At 40.4% G+C, this 22,842-nt stretch overlaps 1 protein-coding gene across 1 annotated transcript in view; it reads left to right on the top strand.

The window, feature by feature from the left end:
• Positions 1-22,842, top strand: part of LOC133568022 (receptor-type tyrosine-protein phosphatase mu-like) — a 610,514-nt gene that overhangs the window by 334,582 nt on the left and 253,090 nt on the right. Inside the window, exon 11 of the mRNA XM_061919713.1 lies at positions 314-416. Coding sequence (XP_061775697.1) covers positions 314-416 — 103 coding nt within the window. The remainder of the gene's footprint in view (positions 1-313; positions 417-22,842) is intronic.

Here is a 22,842-nt window from a genome sequence, read left to right as displayed (position 1 = left end):
CTAGCGGGCTGAGGACACCCCTCAGACAAGAAGTTTTGTCCTTGCACAGATAGAAAATACTGCAGCTTGAGCACAATAGCTAATAACTTTAGCAATGGACTTTAAGCATAGTAAAGTTGTGTGATACGGAATATGTACTGTACTGTGCAATCTAGTAATAAAAGTTCTATAAATCAATCGAAACATTTTACAATATCATGTAAAATCTGTATTTGACAGATAGTTGCCAGAGCTCCACGCTTGATTTTAAGGTGTGTTAGGGTATATGGTATATGGAATACTGCCTGATTTCCTGTGTCGCTTCGATCTCCAGCTCCATCAATGCCGACGTACGACCAGGAGACGTCCCTGAATCAGACGGAGAGCACGGTCACGGTCTTACTGAAGCCCGCCCAGAGCCGTGGGGCACCTGTGAGGTAGGCCTTCACAATAAAAGCGGCAAAACACCACATTAGAGCAGATTACAGCGTGATAACAGTTTTCAAAGATCTTGCATTGCTTTTTTTTTTGATATCTCAATATTTTTAGGCCATGACGATACACGATATATATCTCCATATTTTGCCTTAGCCTTGAATGAACACTTGACACATATAATCACAGCAGTATGATGATTCTATGTGTCTACATTCAAACATTCTTCTTCATACTGCATTAATATATGCTACTTTTAAACATTCATGCCGAGAGGGAAATCACAACAACAACAAAAAATCACTCTTTTTTTTTTTTTCATACGGTGTTGATGTGGAAATGTTTGCCTCTGCATTTTGATGGTGTGGGCGGTGGCACCGAATGGAGATGTTGACATGCGGAGTAAGCACTCTTCATTCTCTAGCAGGTGACCTTTCAAATGACGCTATATATTAGCAGTATTGCTACTTTTTATTGCAACGCTTTTGCCCCACACTTGAAAAATTACGGTCGTCCGTTTGACATATTCCCACTTGAAGCCAAACCACCGCCAGACGATGGACCCCCTGCTGTTTTTATTGGGAATTATTTCTTACTTCATTTGTTACCAGATTTGTACCTTCTTTCTCTCGTATTACAACTCGCTCGGCTCAGCTAGCATCACAGCTAACCTTACCCATGCCGCCCTCTCTGCTCCGCAGGGGCGTATACGTATGTGACGTATTTAAGGTGTGCTTGCTGTCTGTAAGAAGGAGAGACAAGAAAGAGTGGGAAGAGCCTGTAGTGTAAAGCCAGCAGCTAAAAGCAACTGCGTGAGAACGTATACTTGAATACTCACAATATAGTAATTTTCTATATCGCACAGAGACAAACCCGCGATATATATAGAGTATATCGATATATCGCCCAGCCCTACCTGGAAGTCGAACTTTGCTTGCATTGCATGCAGAACGGCCCCGGGCCTACGGACACAACTCCACTCCACTCAAAGACAATGGGCATATACACAAACACACCCCTCACCACCGCTTGATTCCCCTTCGGAGGGATGGACGGGTGAGTAGCGCTTTTGTAGCAGCAGGCCGGCCTCCAACCTCCGCTTGCACCACCTGCTACAGCCAACATTACCCATGCCGCTACCTCTCTGCTCAGCGAGTGCGAAAGACGTCTATACGTATGTGACATATATAGGAAGGTGTGCTTGCTTTATCTCACTGTGAGGAGAGACAAGAAAGAGTGAAAAGAGCCTATAGTATAATGCCCGCAGCTAAAAACAACTGCGTCAGAACGTATACTCGAATACTCAAGATATAGTCATTTTCTATATCGCACAGAGACTAACCCGCGTTATACCGAGTATATATCGATATAAGGCCCAGCCCTACCTGGAAGTCGAACTTTGCTTGCATTGCATGCAGAACGGCCCCGGGCCTACGGACACAACTCCACTCCACTCAAAGACAATGGGAATATATACAAACACACCCCTCACCACCGCTTGATTCCCCTTCGGAGGGATAGACGGCTGAGTAGCGCTTTTATAGCAGCAGGCCGGCCTCCAACCTCCGCTTGCACCACCTGCTACAGCCAACATTACCCATGCCGCTACCTCTCTGCTCAGCGAGTGCGAAAGACGTCTATACGTATGTGACGTATATAGGAAGGTGCGCTTGTTTTATCTCACTGTGAGGAGAGACAAGAAAGAGTGAAAAGAGCCTATAGTATAATGCCCGCAGCTAAAAGCAACTGCGTCAGAACGTATACTCGAATACTCACGATATAGTCATTTTCTATATCGCACAGAGACTAACCCGCGATTTATCGAGTATATAGCGATATATCGCCCAGCCCTACCTGGAAGTCAAACTTTGCTTGCATTGCATGTAGAACGGCCCCGGGCCTACGGACACAACTCCACTCCACTCAAAGACAATGGGAATATACACAAACATACTCCCCACCCCCACCCCACGCCTTCACCACCGCTTAAATCTCCTTCAGGATGATGGACAGCTGTGTACCGCTTTTATAATGTGTAATTTTGACTATTTCTGAGTGGTAAAGCACATTGAAACGGGCATCATGTTCGACAGTTGCATTATTTTCTATACATACCCTGTGCTGGAATACTGTATAGCGGGATTAATCCGAACAGCAAATATGCTTAATTTCTTCTGCATCTCTCGTTCCTGTCCTTGTCATGTGACGTCCATCATTAGGAATGTTGCACTGCGGATAACGAACCCAAAAATGGTGTTGTGGGTTATTACTAGTAGGCAAGGGTTTCTTCTCTTTGTAAGCTTCATTTTTTCTCCTCCAGACATAACGTTGATTCATAGGTCCAAAGAGTTCCAGTTTTGTCTCATCACTCCATAGAACAGTTATATGGATATATCGCCCAGCCCTACCTGGAAGTCGGACTTCGCTTGCATTGCATGCAGAACGGCCCCGGGCCTACGGACACAACTCCACTCCACTCAAACATAATGTTGCGGGTTATTACTAGTCTGTCTGTGAGCGCCACAGAGACGCTAAAGCTGCGCCGACGCCATCCTCTCCTTTGGGTCCTTCAGAGATGTTTGGTCACGCTGGCCGGCGTTCAGCATCCCCGCTCGCACGGGCCAGAAAAAAGAGTTTGCGGTTTAATGGTCTCCCAGGTACCACAGAAGAGAGCGACCTGCCTCGGCTGGCGTCCTGTCAGCGGGCCAATTACAAAGCTCAAATTATGACGAAGCATGTTGGGAATCAGAGCCGCCATTAATTAACCAGCCAGGCTGCTATTTTTGTTTACCGCCTTTGGAGATGCAAACTGCTGTTTTGAGACCTAGCATACTAGGGCTGGGGGATATATCGATATACTCGATATATCGCGATATAGAAAATGACTATATCGTGATATTGGAGTATACGTTCTCACGCAGTTGCTTTAAGCTGCGGGCATTAACTACAGCAGGGGTCACCAACACCAGGTCGCCCGTAAGGACCAGATGAGTCGCCCGCTGGCCTGTTCTAAAAAATAGCTCAAATAGCAGCACTTACCAGTGAGCTGCCTAAATTTTTTAAATTGTATTTATTTACTAGCAAGCTGGTCTTGCTTTGCTGGACATTTTTAATTCTAAGAGAGACAAAACTCAAATAGAATTTGAAAATCCAAGTAAATATTTTAAAGACTTGGTCTTCACTTGTTTAAATAAATTCATTAATTTTTTTACGTAGCTTCTTACAACTTTCAGAAAGACAATTTTAGAAAAAAAATACAACCTTAAAAATGATTTTAGGGTTTTTAAACACATATATCTTTTTACTTTTTAAATTCCTTCCTCTTCTTTCCTGACAATTTAAATCAGTGTTCAAGTATTTTTTTTTATTGTAAAGAATAATAAATACATTTTAATTTAATTCTTCATTTTAGCTACGTTTTTTTCAACGAAGAATATTTGTGAAATATTTCTTCAAACTTATTATAATGATTAAAATTCAAAGAAATTAAACTACCAAATCTGGAAAATATGTACAATAAAATTCAAATCTTATTTCAAAGTCTTTTGAATTTATTTTAAAATCTTTGTTCTGGAAAATCTAGAAGAAATTGTTAGAAATATAGCTTGGTCCAATTTGTTATATATTCTAACAAAGTGCAGATTGGATTTTAACCTATTTAAAACATGTCATCAAAATTTTAAAATTAATCTTAATCAGGAAAAATTACTAATAATGTTCCATAAGTTCTTTTTTTTATTTTTTCAAAAAGATTCGAATTAGCTAGTTTTTTTCTTCATTTTTTTCGGTTGAATTTTGAATTTTAAAGAGTTGAAATTGAAGATAAACTTTGTTTCAAAATTGAATTTTCATTTTTTTCCTGTTTTCTCCTCTTTTAAACCGTTCAATTAAGTGTTTTTTTCATCATTTATTCCCTACGAAAAATCTTCCGTAAAAGGATTAAAGATGTACGACGGAATACCCTTTTTTTTTATAGATATATATAGATTTATTTATTAAAGCAATTGAGCAAATTGGCTATTTCTGTCAATTTATTTAAGTGTGTATCAAACTGGTAGCCCTTCGCGTTAATCAGTACCCAAGAAGTAGCTCTTGGTTTCAAAAAGGTTGGTGACCCCTGGACTACAGGCTCTTCTTCACTCTTTGTTGGCTCTCCTTCTCACAAACACCAAAATAAGAGCACAAGACAAGTCCTAAAGCACTACACACAGGAAAACACCAAAATAAGAGCACAAGACAAGTCCTAAAGCACTACACGCAGGAAAAACACCAAAATAAGAGCACAAGACAAGTCCTGAAGCACTACACACAGGAAAACACCAAAATAAGAGCACAAGACAAGTCCTGAAGCACTACACACAGGAAAACACCAAAATAAGAGCACAAGACAAGTCCTGAAGCACTACACACAGGAAAACACCAAAATAAGAGCACAAGACAAGTTCTAAAGCACTACACACGGGAAAAACACCAAAATAAGAGCACAAGACAAGTCCTAAAGCACTACACACAGGAAAACACCAAAATAAGAGCACAAGACAAGTCCTAAAGCACTACACACAGGAAAACACCAAAATAAGAGCACAAGACAAGTCCTAAAGCACTACACGCAGGAAAAACACCAAAATAAGAGCACAAGACAAGTCCTGAAGCACTACACACAGGAAAACACCAAAATAAGAGCACAAGACAAGTCCTGAAGCACTACACACAGGAAAACACCAAAATAAGAGCACAAGACAAGTCCTGAAGCACTACACACAGGAAAACACCAAAATAAGAGCACAAGACAAGTTCTAAAGCACTACACACGGGAAAAACACCAAAATAAGAGCACAAGACAAGTCCTAAAGCACTACACACAGGAAAACACCAAAATAAGAGCACAAGACAAGTCCTAAAGCACTACACACACGAAAACACCAAAATAAGAGCACAAGACAAGCCCTAAAGCACTACACACAGGAAAACACCAAAATAAGAGCAGAAGACAAGTCCTAAAGCACTACACACAGGAAAAACACCAAAATAAGAGCACAAGACAAGCCCTAAAGCACTACACACAGGAAAACACCAAAATAAGAGCACAAGACAAGTCCTAAAGCACTACACACAGGAAAACACCAAAATAAGAGCACAAGACAAGTCCTAAAGCACTACACACAAGAAAACACCAAAATAAGAGCACAAGACAAGTCCTAAAGCACTACACACAGGAAAACACCAAAATAAGAGCACAAGACAAGTCCTAAAGCACTACACACAGGAAAAACACCAAAATAAGAGCACAAGACAAGTCCTGAAGCACTACACACGGGAAAACACCAAAATAAGAGCACGAAACAAGTCCTAAAGCACTACACACAGGAAAACACCAAAATAAGAGCACAACACAAGTCCTAAAGCACTACACGCAGGAAAAACACCAAAATAAGAGCACAAGACAAGTCCTAAAGCCCTACGCACGGGAAAACACCAAAATAAGAGCACAACACAAGCCCTAAAGCACTACACGCAGGAAAAACACCAAAATAAGAGCACAAGACAAGTCCTAAAGCACTACACACAGGAAAACACCAAAATAAGAGCACAAAACAAGTCCTAAAGCACTACACACAGGAAAAAGCCGAAAATAAGAGCACAAGACAAGTTCTAAAGCACTACACACAGGAAAACACCAAAATAAGAGCACATGACAAGTCCTAAAGCACTACACACAGGAAAAACACCAAAATAAGAGCACAAGACAAGTCCTAAAGCACTACACACAGGAAAACATCAAAATAAGAGCACAAGACAAGTCCTAAAGCACTACACACAGGAAAACACCAAAATAAGAGCACGTGACAAGTCCTAAAGCACTACACACAGGAAAAACACCAAAATAAGAGCACAAGACAAGTCTTGAAGCACTACACACAGGAAAACACCAAAATAAGAGCACAAGACAAGTCCTGAAGCACTACACACGGGAAAACACCAAAATAAGAGCACAAGACAAGTCCTAAAGCACTACATGCAGGAAAAACACCAAAATAAGAGCACAAGACAAGTCCTGAAGCACTACACACAGGAAAACACCAAAATAAGAGCACAAGACAAGTCCTGAAGCACTACACACAGGAAAACACCAAAATAAGAGCACAAGACAAATCCTGAAGCACTACACACAGGAAAACACCAAAATAAGAGCACAAGACAAGTTCTAAAGCACTACACACAGGAAAACACCAAAATAAGAGCACAAGACAAGTCCTAAAGCACTACACACAGGAAAACACCAAAATAAGAGCACAAGACAAGTCCTAAAGCACTACACACAGGAAAACACCAAAATAAGAGCACAAAACAAGTCCTAAAGCACTACACACAGGAAAAAGCCCAAAATAAGAGCACAAGACAAGTCCTAAAGCACTACACACATTAAAACACCAAAATAAGAGCACAAGACTAGTCCTGAAGCACTACACACAGGAAAACACCAAAATAAGAGCACATGACAAGTCCTAAAGCACTACACACAGGAAAAACACCAAAATAAGAGCACAAGACAAGTCCTGAAGCACTACACACAGGAAAACACCAAAATAAGAGCACATGACAAGTCCTGAAGCACTACACACAGGAAAACACCAAAATAAGAGCACAAGACAAGTCCTAAAGCACTACACAAAGGAAAACACCAAAATAAGAGCACAAGACAAGTCCTAAAGCACTACACACAGGAAAAAACCAAAATAAAAGCACAAGACAAGTCCTAAAGCACTACACACAGGAAAACACCAAAATAAGAGCACAAGACAAGTCCTAAAACACTACACACGGGAAAAACACCAAAATAAGAGCACAAGACAAGTCCTAAAGCACTACACACAGGAAAAAACCAAAATAAGAGCACAAGACAAGTCCTAAAGCACTACACACAGGAAAACACCAAAATAAGAGCACAAGACAAGTCCTGAAGCACTACACACGGGAAAACACCAAAATAAGAGCACAAGACTAGTCCTAAAGCACTACACACAGGAAAACACCAAAATAAGAGCACAAGACAAGTCCTAAAGCACTACACAAGGGAAAACACCAAAATAAGAGCACAAGACAAGTCCTAAAGCACTACACACAGGAAAAACACCAAAATAAGAGCACAAGACAAGTCCTAAAGCACAACACACAGGAGAACACCAAAATAAGAGCACAAGACAATTCCTAAAGCACTACACACAGGAAAACACCAAAATAAGAGCACAAGACAAGTCACAAAGCACTACACACAGGAAAACACCAAAATAAGAGCACAAGACAAGTCCTAAAGCACTACACACAGGAAAAACACCAAAATAAGAGCACAAGACAAGTCCTAAAGCACTACACACAGGAAAACACCAAAATAAGAGCACAAGACAAGTCCTGAAACACTACACACAGGAAAACACCAAAATAAGAGCACAAGACATGTCCTAAAGCACTACACACAGGAAAACACCAAAATAAGAGCACAAGACAAGTCCTAAAGCACTACACACAGGAAAACACCAAAATTAGAGCACAAGACAAGTCCTAAAGCACTACACACAGGAAAACACCAAAATAAGACCACAAGACAAGTCCTAAAGCACTACACACAGGAAAACACCAAAATAAGAGCACAAGACAAGTCCTGAAGCACTACACACAGGAAAACACCAAAATAAGAGCACAAGACAAGTCCTAAAGCACTACACACAGGAAAACACCAAAATAAGAGCATAAGACAAGTCCTGAAACACTACACACAGGAAAACACCAAAATAAGAGCACAAGACAAGTCCTAAAGCACTACACACAGGAAAACACCGAAATAAGAGCACAAGACAAGTCCTAAAGCACTACACACAGGAAAACACCAAAATAAGAGCACAAGACAAGCCCTAAAGCACTACACACAGGAAAACACCAAAATAAGAGCACAAGACAAGTCTTAAAGCACTACACACAGGAAAACACCAAAATAAGAGCACAAGACAAGTCCTAAAGCACTACACACAGGAAAACACCAAAATAAGAGCACAAGACAAGTCCTGAAGCACTACACACAGGAAAACACCAAAATAAGAGCACAAGACAAGTCCTAAATTACTACACACAGGAAAACACCAAAATAAGAGCACAAGACAAGTCCTGAAACACTACACACAGGAAAACACCAAAATAAGAGCACAAGACAAGTCCTAAAGCACTACACATAGGAAAAACACCAAAATAAGAGCACAAGACAAGTCCTAAAGCACTACACACAGGAAAACACCAAAATAAGAGCACAAGACAAGTCCTAAAGCATTACACACAGGAAAACACCAAAATAAGAGCACAAGACAAGTCCTAAAGCACTACACACAGGAAAACACCAAAATAAGAGCACAAGACAAGTCCTGAAACACTACACACAGGAAAACACCAAAATAAGAGCACAAGACAAGTCCTAAAGCACTACACACAGGAAAACACCAAAATAAGAGCACAAGACAAGTCCTAAAGCATTACACACAGGAAAACACCAAAATAAGAGCACAAGACAAGTCCTGAAACACTACACACAGGAAAACACCAAAATAAGAGCACAAGACAAGTCCTAAAGCGCTACACACAGGAAAACACCAAAATAAGAGCACAAGACAAGTCCTAAAGCACTACACACAGGAAAACACCAAAATAAGAGCACAAGACAAGTCCTAAAGCACTACACACAGGAAAAACACCAAAATAAGAGCACAAGACAAGTCCTAAAGCACTACACACAGGAAAACACCAAAATAAGAGCACAAGACAAGTCCTAAAGCACTACACACATTAAAACACCAAAATAAGAGCACAAGACAAGTCCTAAAGCACTACACACAGGAAAACACCAAAATAAGAGCACAAGACAAGTCCTAAAGCACTACACACAGGAAAACACCAAAATAAGAGCACAAGACAAGTCCTAAAGCACTACACACGGGAAAAACACCAAAATAAGAGCACAAGACAAGTCCTGAAGCACTACACACGGGAAAACACCAAAATAAGAGCACAAGACTAGTCCTAAAGCACTACACGCAGGAAAACACCAAAATAAGAGCACAAGACAAGTCCTGAAGCACTACACACAGGAAAAGACCAAAATAAGAGCACAAGACAAGTCCTAAAGCACTACACACAGGAAAACACCAAAATAAGAGCACAAGACAAGTCCTAAAGCACTACACACGGGAAAAACACCAAAATAAGAGCACAAGACAAGTCCTGAAGCACTACACACGGGAAAACACCAAAATAAGAGCACAAGACTAGTCCTAAAGCACTACACGTAGGAAAACACCAAAATAAGAGCACAAGACAAGTCCTAAAGCACAACACACAGGAGAACACCAAAATAAGAGCACAAGACAATTCCTAAAGCACTACACACAGGAAAACACCAAAATAAGAGCACAAGACAAGTCCTAAAGCACTACACACAGGAAAACACCAAAATAAGAGCACAAGACAAGTCCTAAAGCACTACACACAGGAAAACACCAAAATAAGAGCACAAGACAAGTCCTGAAGCACTACACACAGGAAAACACCAAAATATGAGCACAAGACAAGTCCTAAAGCACTACACACAGGAAAACACATAAATAAGAGCACAAGACAAGTCCTAAAGCACTACACACAGGAAAAGACCAAAATAAGAGCACAAGACAAGTCCTAAAGCACTACACACGGGAAAACACCAAAATAAGAGCACAAGACAAGTCCTAAAGCACTACACACAGGAAAACACCAAAATAAGACCACAAGACAAGTCCTAAAGCACTACACACAGGAAAACACCAAAATAAGAGCACAAGACAAGTCCTGAAGCACTACACACAGGAAAACACCAAAATAAGAGCACAAGACAAGTCCTAAAGCACTACACACAGGAAAACACCAAAATATGAGCACAAGACAAGTCCTAAAGCACTACACACAGGAAAAGACCAAAATAAGAGCACAAGACAAGTCCTAAAGCACTACACACGGGAAAACACCAAAATAAGAGCACAAGACAAGTCCTAAAGCACTACACACAGGAAAACACCAAAATAAGACCACAAGACAAGTCCTAAAGCACTACACACAGGAAAACACCAAAATAAGAGCACAAGACAAGTCCTGAAGCACTACACACAGGAAAACACCAAAATAAGAGCACAAGACAAGTCCTAAAGCACTACACACAGGAAAACACCAAAATAAGAGCATAAGACAAGTCCTGAAACACTACACACAGGAAAACACCAAAATAAGAGCACAAGACAAGTCCTAAAGCACTACACACAGGAAAACACCAAAATAAGAGCACAAGACAAGTCCTAAAGCACTACACACAGGAAAACACCAAAATAAGAGCACAAGACAAGCCCTAAAGCACTACACACAGGAAAAAACCAAAATAAGAGCACAAGACAAGTCTTAAAGCACTACACACAGGAAGACACCAAAATAAGAGCACAAGACAAGTCCTAAAGCACTACACACAGGAAAACACCAAAATAAGAGCACAAGACAAGTCCTGAAGCACTACACACAGGAAAACACCAAAATAAGAGCACAAGACAAGTCCTAAAGCACTACACACAGGAAAACACCAAAATAAGAGCACAAGACAAGTCCTAAAGCACTACACACAGGAAAACACCAAAATAAGAGCACAAAACAAGTCCTAAAGCACTACACACAGGAAAACACCAAAATAAGAGCACAAGACAAGTCCTAAAGCACTACACACAGGAAAAAACCAAAATAATAGCACAAGACAAGTCCTAAAGCACTACACACAGGAAAACACCAAAATAAGAGCACAAGACAAGTCCTAAAACATTACACACGGGAAAAACACCAAAATAAGAGCACAAGACAAGTCCTGAAGCACTACACACGGGAAAACACCAAAATAAGAGCACAAGACTAGTCCTTAAGCACTACACGTAGGAAAACACCAAAATAAGAGCACAAGACAAGTCCTAAAGCACAACACACAGGAGAACACCAAAATAAGAGCACAAGACAATTCCTAAAGCACTACACACACAGGAAAACACCAAAATAAGAGCACAAGACAAGTCACAAAGCACTACACACAGGAAAACACCAAAATAAGAGCACAAGACAATTCCTAAAGCACTACACACGGGAAAACACCAAAATAAGAGCACAAGACAAGTCTTAAAGCACTACACACAGGAAAACACCAAAATAAGAGCACAAGACAAGTCCTAAAGCACTACACACAGGAAAACACCAAAATAAGAGCACAAGACAAGTCCTGAAGCACTACACACAGGAAAACACCAAAATAAGAGCACAAGACAAGTCCTAAAGCACTACACACAGGAAAACACCAAAATAAGAGCACAAGAGAAGTCCTAAAGCACTACACACAGGAAAACACCAAAATAAGAGCACAAAACAAGTCCTAAAGCACTACACACAGGAAAAAGCCCAAAATAAGAGCACAAGACAAGTCCTAAAGCACTACACACAGGAAAACACCAAAATAAGAGCACATGACAAGTCCTAAAGCACTACACACAGGAAAAACACCAAAATAAGAGCACAAGACAAGTCCTGAAGCACTACACACAGGAAAACACCAAAATAAGAGCACATGACAAGTCCTGAAGCACTACACACAGGAAAACACCAAAATAAGAGCACAAGACAAGTCCTAAAGCACTACACACAGGAAAACACCAAAATAAGAGCACAAGACAAGTCCTGAAACACTACACACAGGAAAACACCAAAATAAGAGCACAAGACAAGTCCTAAAGCACTACACACAGGAAAAACACCAAAATAAGAGCACAAGACAAGTCCTAAAGCACTACACACAGGAAAACACCAAAATAAGAGCACAAGACAAGTCCTAAAGCACTACACACAGGAAAACACCAAAATAAGAGCACAAGACAAGTCCTAAAGCATTACACACAGGAAAACACCAAAATAAGAGCACAAGACAAGTCCTGAAACACTACACACAGGAAAACACCAAAATAAGAGCACAAGACAAGTCCTAAAGCACTACACACAGGAAAACACCAAAATAAGAGCACAAGAGAAGTCCTAAAGCACTACACACAGGAAAACACCAAAATAAGAGCACAAAACAAGTCCTAAAGCACTACACACAGGAAAAAGCCCAAAATAAGAGCACAAGACAAGTCCTAAAGCACTACACACAGGAAAACACCAAAATAAGAGCACATGACAAGTCCTAAAGCACTACACACAGGAAAAACACCAAAATAAGAGCACAAGACAAGTCCTGAAGCACTACACACAGGAAAACACCAAAATAAGAGCACATGACAAGTCCTGAAGCACTACACACAGGAAAACACCAAAATAAGAGCACAAGACAAGTCCTAAAGCACTACACACAGGAAAACACCAAAATAAGAGCACAAGACAAGTCCTAAAGCACTACACACAGGAAAAAACCAAAATAAGAGCACAAGACAAGTCCTAAAGCACTACACACAGGAAAACACCAAAATAAGAGCACAAGACAAGTCCTAAAACACTACACACGGGAAAAACACCAAAATAAGTGCACAAGACAAGTCCTGAAGCACTACACACGGGAAAACACCAAAATAAGAGCACAAGACTAGTCCTTAAGCACTACACGTAGGAAAACACCAAAATAAGAGCACAAGACAAGTCCTAAAGCACAACACACAGGAGAACACCAAAATAAGAGCACAAGACAATTCCTAAAGCACTACACACAGGAAAACACCAAAATAAGAGCACAAGACAAGTCACAAAGCACTACACACAGGAAAACACCAAAATAAGAGCACAAGACAATTCCTAAAGCACTACACACGGGAAAACACCAAAATAAGAGCACAAGACAAGTCCTAAAGCACTACACACAGGAAAAACACCAAAATAAGAGCACAAGACAAGTCCTAAAGCACTACACACAGGAAAACACCAAAATAAGAGCACAAGACAAGTCCTAAAGCACTACACACGGGAAAACACCAAAATAAGAGCACAAGACAAGTCCTAAAGCACTACACACAGGAAAACACCAAAATAAGAGCACAAGACAAGTCCTAAAGCACTACACACAGGAAAACACCAAAATTAGAGCACAAGACAAGTCCTGAAGCACTACACACAGGAAAACCCCAAAATAAGAGCACAAGACAAGTCCTGAAACACTACACACAGGAAAACACCAAAATAAGAGCACAAGACAAGTCCTAAAGCACTACACACAGGAAAACACCAAAATAAGAGCACAAGACAAGTCCTAAAGCACTACACACAGAAAGCACCAAAATAAGAGCACAAGACAAGCCCTAAAGCACTACACACAGGAAAACACCAAAATAAGAGCACAAGACAAGTCTTAAAGCACTACACACAGGAAAACACCAAATAAGAGCACAAGACAAGTCCTAAAGCACTACACACAGGAAAAACACCAAAATAAGAGCACAAGACAAGTCCTGAAGCACTACACACAGGAAAACACCAAAATAGAGCACAAGACAAGTCCTAAAGCACTACACACAGGAAAACACCAAAATAAGAGCACAAGACAAGTCCTGAAACACTACACACAGGAAAACACCAAAATAAGAGCACAAGACAAGTCCTAAAGCACTACACACAGGAAAAACACCAAAATAAGAGCACAAGACAAGTCCTAAAGCACTACACACAGGAAAACACCAAAATAAGAGCACAAGACAAGTCCTAAAGCACTACACACAGGAAAACACCAAAATAAGAGCACAAGACAAGTCCTAAAGCATTACACACAGGAAAACACCAAAATAAGAGCACAAGACAAGTCCTGAAACACTACACACAGGAAAACACCAAAATAAGAGCACGAGACAAGTCCTGAAACACTACACACAGGAAAACACAAAAATAAGAGCACAAGACAAGTCCTAAAGCACTACACACAGGAAAACACCAAATAAGAGCACAAGACAAGTCCTAAAGCATTACCACACAGGAAAACACCAAAATAAGAGCACAAGACAAGTCCTGAAACACTACACACAGGAAAACACCAAAATAAGAGCACAAGACAAGTCCTAAAGCACTAAACACAGGAAAACACCAAAATAAGAGCACAAGACAAGTCCTAAAGCACTACACACAGGAAAACACCAAAATAAGAGCACAAGACAAGTCCTAAAGCACTACACACAGGAAAAACACCAAAATAAGAGCACAAGACAAGTCCTAAAGCACTACACACAGAAAACACCAAAATAAGAGCACAAGACAAGTCCTAAAGCACTACACACATTAAAACACCAAAATAAGAGCACAAGACAAGTCCTAAAGCACTACACACAGGAAAAAACCAAAATAAGAGCACAAGACAAGTCCTAAAGCACTACACACAGGAAAACACCAAAATAAGAGCACAAGACAAGTCCTAAAGCACTACACACGGGAAAAACACCAAAATAAGAGCACAAGACAAGTCCTGAAGCACTACACACGGGAAAACACCAAATAAGAGCACAAGGACTAGTCCTAAAGCACTACACGTAGGAAAACACCAAAATAAGAGCACAAGACAAGTCCTAAAGCACAACACACAGGAGAACACCAAAAAAGAGCACAAGACAATTCCTAAAAGCACTACACACAGGAAAACACCAAAATAAGAGCACAAGACAAGTCCTAAAGCACTACACACAGGAAAACACCAAAATAAGAGCACAAGACAAGTCCTGAAGCATTACACACAGGAAAACACCAAAATATGAGCACAAGACAAGTCCTAAAGCACTACACACAGAAAACACCAAAATAAGAGCACAAGACAAGTCCTAAAGCACTACACACAGGAAAACACCAAATAAGAGCACAAGACAAGTCCTGAAGCACTACACATAGGAAAACACCAAAATATGAGCACAAGACAAGTCCTAAAGCACTACACACAGGAAAACACCAAATAAGAGCACAAGACAAGTCCTAAAGCACTACACACAGGAAAACACCAAAATAAGAGCACAAGACAAGTCCTAAAGCACTACACACAGGAAAACACCAAAATATGAGCACAAGACAAGTCCTAAAGCACTACACACAGGAAAAGACCAAAATAAGAGCACAAGACAAGTCCTAAAGCACTACACACGGGAAAACACCAAAATAAGAGCACAAGACAAGTCCTAAAGCACTTACACACAGGAAAACACCAAAATAAGAGCACAAGACAAGTCCTAAAGCACTACACACAGAAAACACCAAAATAAGAGCACAAGACAAGTCCTGAAGCACTACACACAGGAAAACACCAAAATAAGAGCACAAGACAAGTCCTAAAGCACTACACACAGGAAAACCACCAAAATAAGAGCATAAGACAAGTCCTGAAACACTACACACAGGAAAACACCAAAATAAGAGCACAAGACAAAGTCCTAAAGCACTACACACAGGAAAACACCAAAATAAGAGCACAAGACAAGGTCCTAAAGCCACTACACACAGGAAAACACCAAAATAAGAGCACAAGACAAGCCCTAAAGCACTACACACAGGAAAAAACCAAAATAAGAGCACAAGACAAGTCTTAAAGCACTACACACAGGAAAACACCAAAATAAGAGCACAAGACAAAGTCCTAAAGCACTACACACAGGAAAACACCAAAATAAGAGCACAAGACAAGTCCTGAAGCACTACACACAGGAAAACACCAAAATAAGAGCACAAGACAAGTCCTAAAGCACTACACACAGGAAAACACCAAAATAAGAGCACAAGACAAGTCCTAAAGCACTACACACAGGAAAACACCAAAATAAGAGCACAAAACAAGTCCTAAAGCACTACACACAGGAAAACACCAAAATAAGAGCACAAGACAAGTCTAAAGCACTACACACAGGAAAAAAACAAAATAATAGCACAAGACAAGTCCTAAAGCACTACACACAGAAAACACCAAAATAAGAGCACAAGACAAGTCCTAAAACACTACACACGGGAAAAACACCAAATAAGAGCACAAGACAAGTCCTGAAGCACTACACACGGGAAAACACCAAAATAAGAGCACAAGACTAGTCCTTAAGCACTACACGTAGGAAAACACCCAAAATAAGAGCACAAGACAAGTCCTAAAGCACAACACACAGGAAAACACCAAAATAAGAGCACAAGACAAGTCACAAAGCACTACACACAGGAAAACACCAAAATAAGAGCACAAGACAAGTCCTAAAGCACTACACACAGGAAAAACACCAAAATAAGAGCACAAGACAAGTCCTAAAGCACTACACACGGGAAAACACCAAAATAAGAGCACAAGGACAAGTCTTAAAGCACTACACACAGGAAAACACCAAAATAAGAGCACAAGACAAGTCCTAAAGCACTACACACAGGAAAACACCAAAATAAGAGCACAAAACAAGTCCTAAAGCACTACACACAGGAAAAAGCCCAAAATAAGAGCACAAGACAAGTCCTAAAGCACTACACACAGGAAAACACCAAAATAGAGCACATGACAAGTCCTAAAGCACTACACACAGGAAAAACACCAAAATAAGAGCACAAGACAAGTCCTGAAGCACTACACACAGGAAAACACCAAAATAAGAGCACGATGCCAAGTCCTGAAGCACTACACACAGGAAAACACCAAAATAAGAGCACAAGACAAGTCCTAAAGCACTACACACAGGAAAAAAACCAAAATAAGAGCACAAGACAAGTCCTAAAGCACTACACACAGGAAAACACCAAAATAAGAGCACAAGACAAGTCCTGAAGCACTACACCCGGGAAAACACCAAAATAAGAGCACAAGACTAGTCCTTAAGCACTACACGTAGGAAAACACCAAAATAAGAGCACAAGACAAGTCCTAAGCACAACACACAGGAGAACACCAAAATAAGAGCACAAGACAATTCCTAAAGCACTACACACAGGAAAACACCAAAAATAAGAGCACAAGACAAGTCACAAAGCACTACACACAGGAAAACACCAAAATAAGAGCACAAGACAATTCCTAAAGCACTACACACGGGAAAACACCAAAATAAGAGCACAAGACAAGTCCTAAAGCACTACACACAGGAAAAACACCAAAATAAGAGCACAAGACAAGTCCTAAAGCACTACACACAGGAAAACACCAAAATAAGAGCACAAGACAAGTCCTAAAGCACTACACACGGGAAAACACCAAAATAAGAGCACAAGACAAGTCCTAAAGCACTACACACAGGAAAACACCAAAATAAGAGCACAAGACAAGTCCTAAAGCACTACACACAGGAAACACCAAAATAAGAGCACAAGACAAGTCCTAAGCACTACACACAGGAAAAAGCCCAAAATAAGAGCACAAGACAAGTCCTAAAGCACTACACACAGGAAAACACCAAATAAGAGCACATGACAAATCATGAAGCACTACACACAGGAAAACACCAAAATAAGAGCACAAGACAAGTCCTAAAGCACTACACACAGGAAAACACCAAAATAAGAGCACAAGACAAGTCCTAAAGCACTACACACAGGAAAAAAACAAAATAAGAGCACAAGACAAGTCCTAAAGCACTACACACAGGAAAACACCAAAATAAGAGCACAAGACAAGTCCTAAAGCACTACACACGGGAAAAACACCAAAATAAGAGCACAAGACAAGTCCTGAAGCACTACACACGGGAAAACACCAAAATAAGAGCACAAGACTAGTCCTAAAGCACTACACGTAGGAAAACACCAAAATAAGAGCACAAGACAAGCCCTAAAGCACTACACACAGGAGAACACCAAAATAAGAGCACAAGACAATTCCTAAAGCACTACACACAGGAAAACACCAAAATAAGAGCACAAGACAAGTCCTAAAGCACTACACACAGGAAAACACCAAAATAAGAGCACAAGACAAGTCCTAAAGCACTACACACAGGAAAACACCAAAATAAGAGCACAAGACAAGTCCTGAAGCACTACACACAGGAAAACACCAAAATAAGAGCACAAGACAACTCCTAAAGCACTACACACAGGAAAACACCAAAATAAGAGCACAAGACAAGTCCTGAAGCACTACACATAGGAAAACACCAAAATATGAGCACAAGACAAGTCCTAAAGCACTACACACAGGAAAACACCAAAATAAGAGCACAAGACAAGTCCTAAAGCACTACACACAGGAAAACACCAAAATAAGAGCACAAGACAAGTCCTAAAGCACTACACACAGGAAAACACCAAATATGAGCACAAGACAAGTCCTAAAGCACTACACACAGGAAAAGACCAAAATAAGAGCACAAGACAAGTCCTAAAGCACTACACACAGGAAAACACCAAAATAAGAGCACAAGACAAGTCCTAAAGCACTACACACAGGAAAACACCAAAATAAGACCACAAGACAAGTCCTAAAGCACTACACACGGGAAAACACCAAAATAAGAGCACAAGACTAGTCCTTAAGCACTACACGTAGGAAAACACCAAAATAAGAGCACAAGACAAGTCCTAAAGCACAACACACAGGAGAACACCAAAATAAGAGCACAAGACAATTCCTAAAGCACTACACACAGGAAAACACCAAAATAAGAGCACAAGACACGTCACAAAGCACTACACACAGGAAAACACCAAAATAAGAGCACAAGACAATTCCTAAAGCACTACACACGGGAAAACACCAAAATAAGAGCACAAGACAAGTCTTAAAGCACTACACACAGGAAAACACCAAAATAAGAGCACAAGACAAGTCCTAAAGCACTACACACAGGAAAACACCAAAATAAGAGCACAAGACAAGTCCTGAAGCACTACACACAGGAAAACACCAAAATAAGAGCACAAGACAAGTCCTAAAGCACTACACACAGAAAACACCAAAATAAGAGCACAAGACAAGTCCTAAAGCACTACACACAGGAAAACACCAAAATAAGAGCACAAAACAAGTCCTAAAGCACTACACACGGGAAAAACACCAAAATAAGAGCACAAGACAAGTCCTAAAACACTACACACGGAAAAACACCAAAATAAGAGCACAAGACAAGTCCTAAAGCACAACACACAGGAGAACACCAAAATAAGAGCACAAGACAATTCCTAAAGCACTACACACAGGAAAACACCAAAATAAGAGCACAAGACAAGTCCTGAAGCACTACACACAGGAAAAACACCAAAATAAGAGCACATGACAAGTCCTGAAGCACTACACACAGGAAAACACCAAAATAAGAGCACAAGACAAGTCCTAAAGCACTACACACAGGAAAACACCAAAATAAGAGCACAAGACAAGTCCTAAAGCACTACACACAGGAAAAAACCAAAATAAGAGCACAAGACAAGTCCTAAAGCACTACACACAGGAAAACACCAAAATAAGAGCACAAGACAAGTCCTAAAACACTACACACGGGAAAAACACCAAAAATAAGAGCACAAGACAAGTCCTGAAGCACTACACACGGGAAAACACCAAAATAAGAGCACAAGACTACTCCTTAAGCACTACACGTAGGAAAACACCAAAATAAGAGCACAAGACAAGTCCTAAAGCACAACACACAGGAGAACACCAAAATAAGAGCACAAGACAATTCCTAAAGCACTACACACAGGAGAACACCAAAATAAGAGCACAAGACAATTCCTAAAGCACTACACACAGGAAAACACCAAAATAAGAGCACAAGACAAGTCCTAAAGCACTACACACGGGGAAAACACCAAAATAAGAGCACAAGACAAGTCCTAAAGCATTACACACAGGAAAACACCAAAATAAGAGCACAAGACAAGTCCTAAAGCACTACACACAGGAAAACACCAAAATAAGAGCACAAGACAAGTCCTAAAGCACTACACACGGGAAAACACCAAAATAAGAGCACATGACAAGTCCCTAAAGCACTACACACAGGAAAACACCAAAATAAGAGCACAAGACAAGTCCTAAAGCACTACACACAGGAAAACACCAAAATTAGAGCACAAGACAAGTCCTAAAGCACTACACACAGGAAACACCAAAATAGAGCACAAGACAATTCCTAAAGCACTACACACGGGAAAACACCAAAATAAGAGCACAAGACAAGTCTTAAAGCACTACACACAGGAAAACACCAAAATAAGAGCACAAGACAAGTCCTAAAGCACTACACACAGGAAAACACCAAAATAAGAGCACAAGACTAGTCCTGAAGCACTACACACAGGAAAACACCAAAATAAGAGCACAAGACAAGTCCTAAAGCACTACACACAGGAAAACACCAAAATAAGAGCAAAAGACAAGTCCTAAAGCACTACACACAGGAAAACACCCAAAATAAGAGCACAAAACAAGTCTAAAGCACTACCACCGGGAAAAACACCAAAATAAGAGCACAAGACAAGTCCTAAAACACTACACACGGGAAAAACACCAAAATAAGAGCACAAGACAAGTCCTAAAGCACAACACACAGGAGAACACCAAAATAAGAGCACAAGACAATTCCTAAAGCACTACACACAGGAAAACACCAAAATAAGAGCACAAGACAAGTCCTGAAGCACTACACACAGGAAAACACCAAAATAAGAGCACATGACAAGTCCTGAAGCACTACACACAGGAAAACACCAAAATAAGAGCACAAGACAAGTCCTAAAGCACTACACACAGGAAAACACCAAAATAAGAGCACAAGACAAGTCCTAAAGCACTACACACAGGAAAAAACCAAAATAAGAGCACAAGGACAAGTCCTAAAGCACTACACACAGGAAAACACCAAAATAAGAGCACAAGACAAGTCCTAAAACACTACACACGGGGAAAAAACACCAAAATAAGAGCACAAGACAAGTCCTGAAGCACTACACACGGGAAAAACACCAAAATAAGAGCACAAGACTAGTCCTTAAGCACTACACGTAGGAAAACACCAAAATAAGAGCACAAGACAAGCCTAAAGCACTACACACAGGAGAACGCCAAAATAAGAGCACAAGACAATTCCTAAAGCACTACACACAGGAGAACACCAAAATAAGAGCACAAGACAATTCCTAAAGCACTACACACAGGAAACACCAAAATAAGAGCACAAGACAAGTCCTAAAGCACTACACACGGGAAAACACCAAAATAAGAGCACAAGACAAGTCCTAAAGCACTACACGACAGGAAAAACACCAAAATAAGAGCACAAGACAAGTCCTAAAGCACTACACACAGGAAAACACCAAAATAAGAGCACAAGACAAGTCCTAAAGCACTACACACGGGAAAACACCAAAATAAGAGCACATGACAAGTCCTAAAGCACTACACACAGGAAAACACCAAAATAAGAGCACAAGACAAGTCCTAAAGCACTACACACAGGAAAACACCAAAATTAGAGCACAAGACAAGTCCCTAAGCACTACACACAGGAAAACACCAAATAAGAGCACAAGACAAGTCCTGAAACACTACACACAGGAAAACACCAAAATAAGAGCACAAGACAAGTCCTAAAGCACTACACACAGGAAAACACCAAAATAAGAGCACAAGACAAGTCCTAAAGCACTACACACAGGAAAGCACCAAAATAAGAGCAAAAGACAAGCCCTAAAGCACAACACACAGGAAAACACCAAAATAAGAGCACAAGACAAGTCTTAAAGCACTACACACAGGAAAACACCAAAATAAGAGCACAAGACAAGTCCTAAAGCACTACACACAGGAAAACACCAAAATAAGAGCACAAGACAAGTCCTGAAGCACTACACACAGGAAAACACCAAAATAAGAGCACAAGACAAGTCCTAAAGCACTACACACAGGAAAACACCAAAATAAGAGCACAAGACAAGTCCTGAAACACTACACACAGGAAAACACCAAAATAAGAGCACAAGACAAGTCCTAAAGCACTACACACAGGAAAAACACCAAAATAAGAGCACAAGACAAGTCCTAAAGCACTACACACAGGAAAACACCAAAATAAGAGCACAAGACAAGTCCTGAAACACTACACACAGGAAAACACCAAAATAAGAGCACAAGACATGTCCTAAAGCACTACACACAGGAAAACACCAAAATAAGAGCACAAGACAAGTCCTAAAGCACTACACACAGGAAAACACCAAAATAAGAGCACAAGACAAGTCCTGAAACACTACACACAGGAAAACACCAAAATAAGAGCACAAGACAAGTCCTAAAGCACTACACACAGGAAAACACCAAAATAAGAGCACAAGACAAGTCCTGAAACACTACACACAGGAAAACACCAAAATAAGAGCACAAGACATGTCCTAAAGCACTACACACAGGAAATACACCAAAATAAGAGC

This window comes from Nerophis ophidion, linkage group LG14, assembly GCF_033978795.1.
Source record: "Nerophis ophidion isolate RoL-2023_Sa linkage group LG14, RoL_Noph_v1.0, whole genome shotgun sequence".
NCBI classification, from domain to species: Eukaryota; Metazoa; Chordata; class Actinopteri; order Syngnathiformes; family Syngnathidae; genus Nerophis; species Nerophis ophidion.
This window is presented reverse-complemented; position numbering and strand designations above follow the sequence as displayed.